The sequence below is a fragment of the Letharia columbiana genome (assembly GCF_014066305.1).
Source record: "Letharia columbiana isolate WasteWater2 chromosome Unknown Sc0000007_s0, whole genome shotgun sequence".
NCBI lineage: Eukaryota > Fungi > Ascomycota > Lecanoromycetes > Lecanorales > Parmeliaceae > Letharia > Letharia columbiana.
The window spans coordinates 352,107-353,746 of NW_023501043.1; the positions used below are offsets into that span (position 1 = coordinate 352,107).

Here is a 1,640-nt window from a genome sequence, read left to right on the forward strand (position 1 = left end):
TACCTTTAAATATTTATTAGACTAAGTTTAATAATTCTTATTTTATTTAAAAGCCTATATTACGTTCTATAATTCGAAGAAAGAATCCTTAAATTTTAATAAAAAATAAAAAGGTTATTCCAAAATCAAATAATATGCACCTATTTTTTAATCAGGGCTGTCGAGCAAATTTGGCGAGCGAACTTTGATAAGCGATATTTGAATTCCATGCCTTTGAAAAAGTATAAGACTAAATTTTTCACTTTTTCATTATTGAAAAGCGCAAATTGCGGGCTATAATTTGAAAAAAAAACCTTAAAATTTTAATAGAAAATAGTAAAGTTATTAAAGGGTTAAAAAGTAGAATAAAAGTTTTTAATAGTTACGGCCGCTAATTTGTTTACCCGCGGTGTCTAACCAAAAAGCGTAGATCTAATAAATTTATGATTGGCTGCACATATAAATTTAAGATTTCATAGCTTAATCTAATCTTATTCTTATATATATATTAATAAGTTTAAAAATATTTAATTCATTAATATAATTTATAAGTAAGATAAATAATATAAAGATTTATAAAAGAGAGTTAAATAATAAATCTTATAAATTTAAAATTATAAAATTTAAATAATTATATAATATTCTTTAAATAATATTTAATTTATAATTTTTATAAATAATTTAAATAACTTTAATAATAATAGATAATAAATTTAAGTTTAAATATATTTTTTTAGATTATATTATTAATATAAATATAAATATAGTATTTAATTAAGTAAATTAAATAATTTATATTAAAGATATTTAAATTAAAAGCTTTTATATAAGTAATTAATTATATTATATTAATTTTTTTTATATTATCAAGGAAATGGATGACTGGGTCCTAAATTCATGTGTGGTGTAAAAGATGTTGATTATTCTATGTGCCTGCAGGGCAGATATGTGTGGTGCCAAGCCACGCTAGGCCCAATTGGGTGGTGGCTCTGGAGGAGGCCTTGGCGTACCGTAACAACATGCCCGCAAAGAATGAAAAAAAGACACGTCCTCGTGGCTGCATCCCTGGATAGCTACATTGAGCATGCGCCGTCCATATATCCATACATCTATCCTTGGCCTATAGCCTCCATATCCTTCGCGAATCGAGTGTAACCGAGCGGAGAGGCGAAAGCGAGAAGAGAGGTGAGAAGGGTGGCGAAAACTGGTGTATTGCTGAGGCGAGGGGAAGGTTCTCCGCAAATATGCATAGTGGCCTGGTGTGGAATTATGGAGAGTGTGCCCGCTTGAATAGGACTGCTGTGGTCCGTGCTCTTGTTCTTCTCCATAGTCTTCTCCGTAAATTTCTCCGCAGTTTTCTCCACATTTGCCTGTTGTAGATCGAAGTATCCCATCTCCTTCGCTCGTAAGTGGCCTGGATTTGTATGGTAGGACGAGTCGTTCGTGTGAGAGAGTTTCTGCTGTGGTATTTCAATGCTAGGAAGCGGAGTCGCATTGGGAGGCGGAGTAGGATTGGGAGATGAAGTAGGATTTTAGAGCTATATATCTTACTTATATATTAAATTTCGAGAAAAATCGAAAAATCGAAAAATTAATCACGTGACGTTGATAAGTAGACTATTATAAGCGAAGCGAGATACTCGAATTAGTATAAACCTTAA

The 1,640-nt window shown here is 31.3% G+C and overlaps 1 protein-coding gene across 1 annotated transcript; it reads right to left on the reverse strand.

The window, feature by feature from the left end:
• Positions 1-1,088: 1,088 nt before the first annotated feature.
• On the reverse strand, positions 1,089-1,373 carry HO173_003145 (uncharacterized protein; the record flags this gene model as incomplete). The annotated part of the gene is made up of 1 exon (XM_037305073.1): positions 1,089-1,373. The coding sequence occupies one exon, from the start codon at positions 1,371-1,373 to the stop codon at positions 1,089-1,091; it is 285 nt and encodes a 94-aa protein (XP_037167938.1).
• Positions 1,374-1,640: the final 267 nt, after the last annotated feature.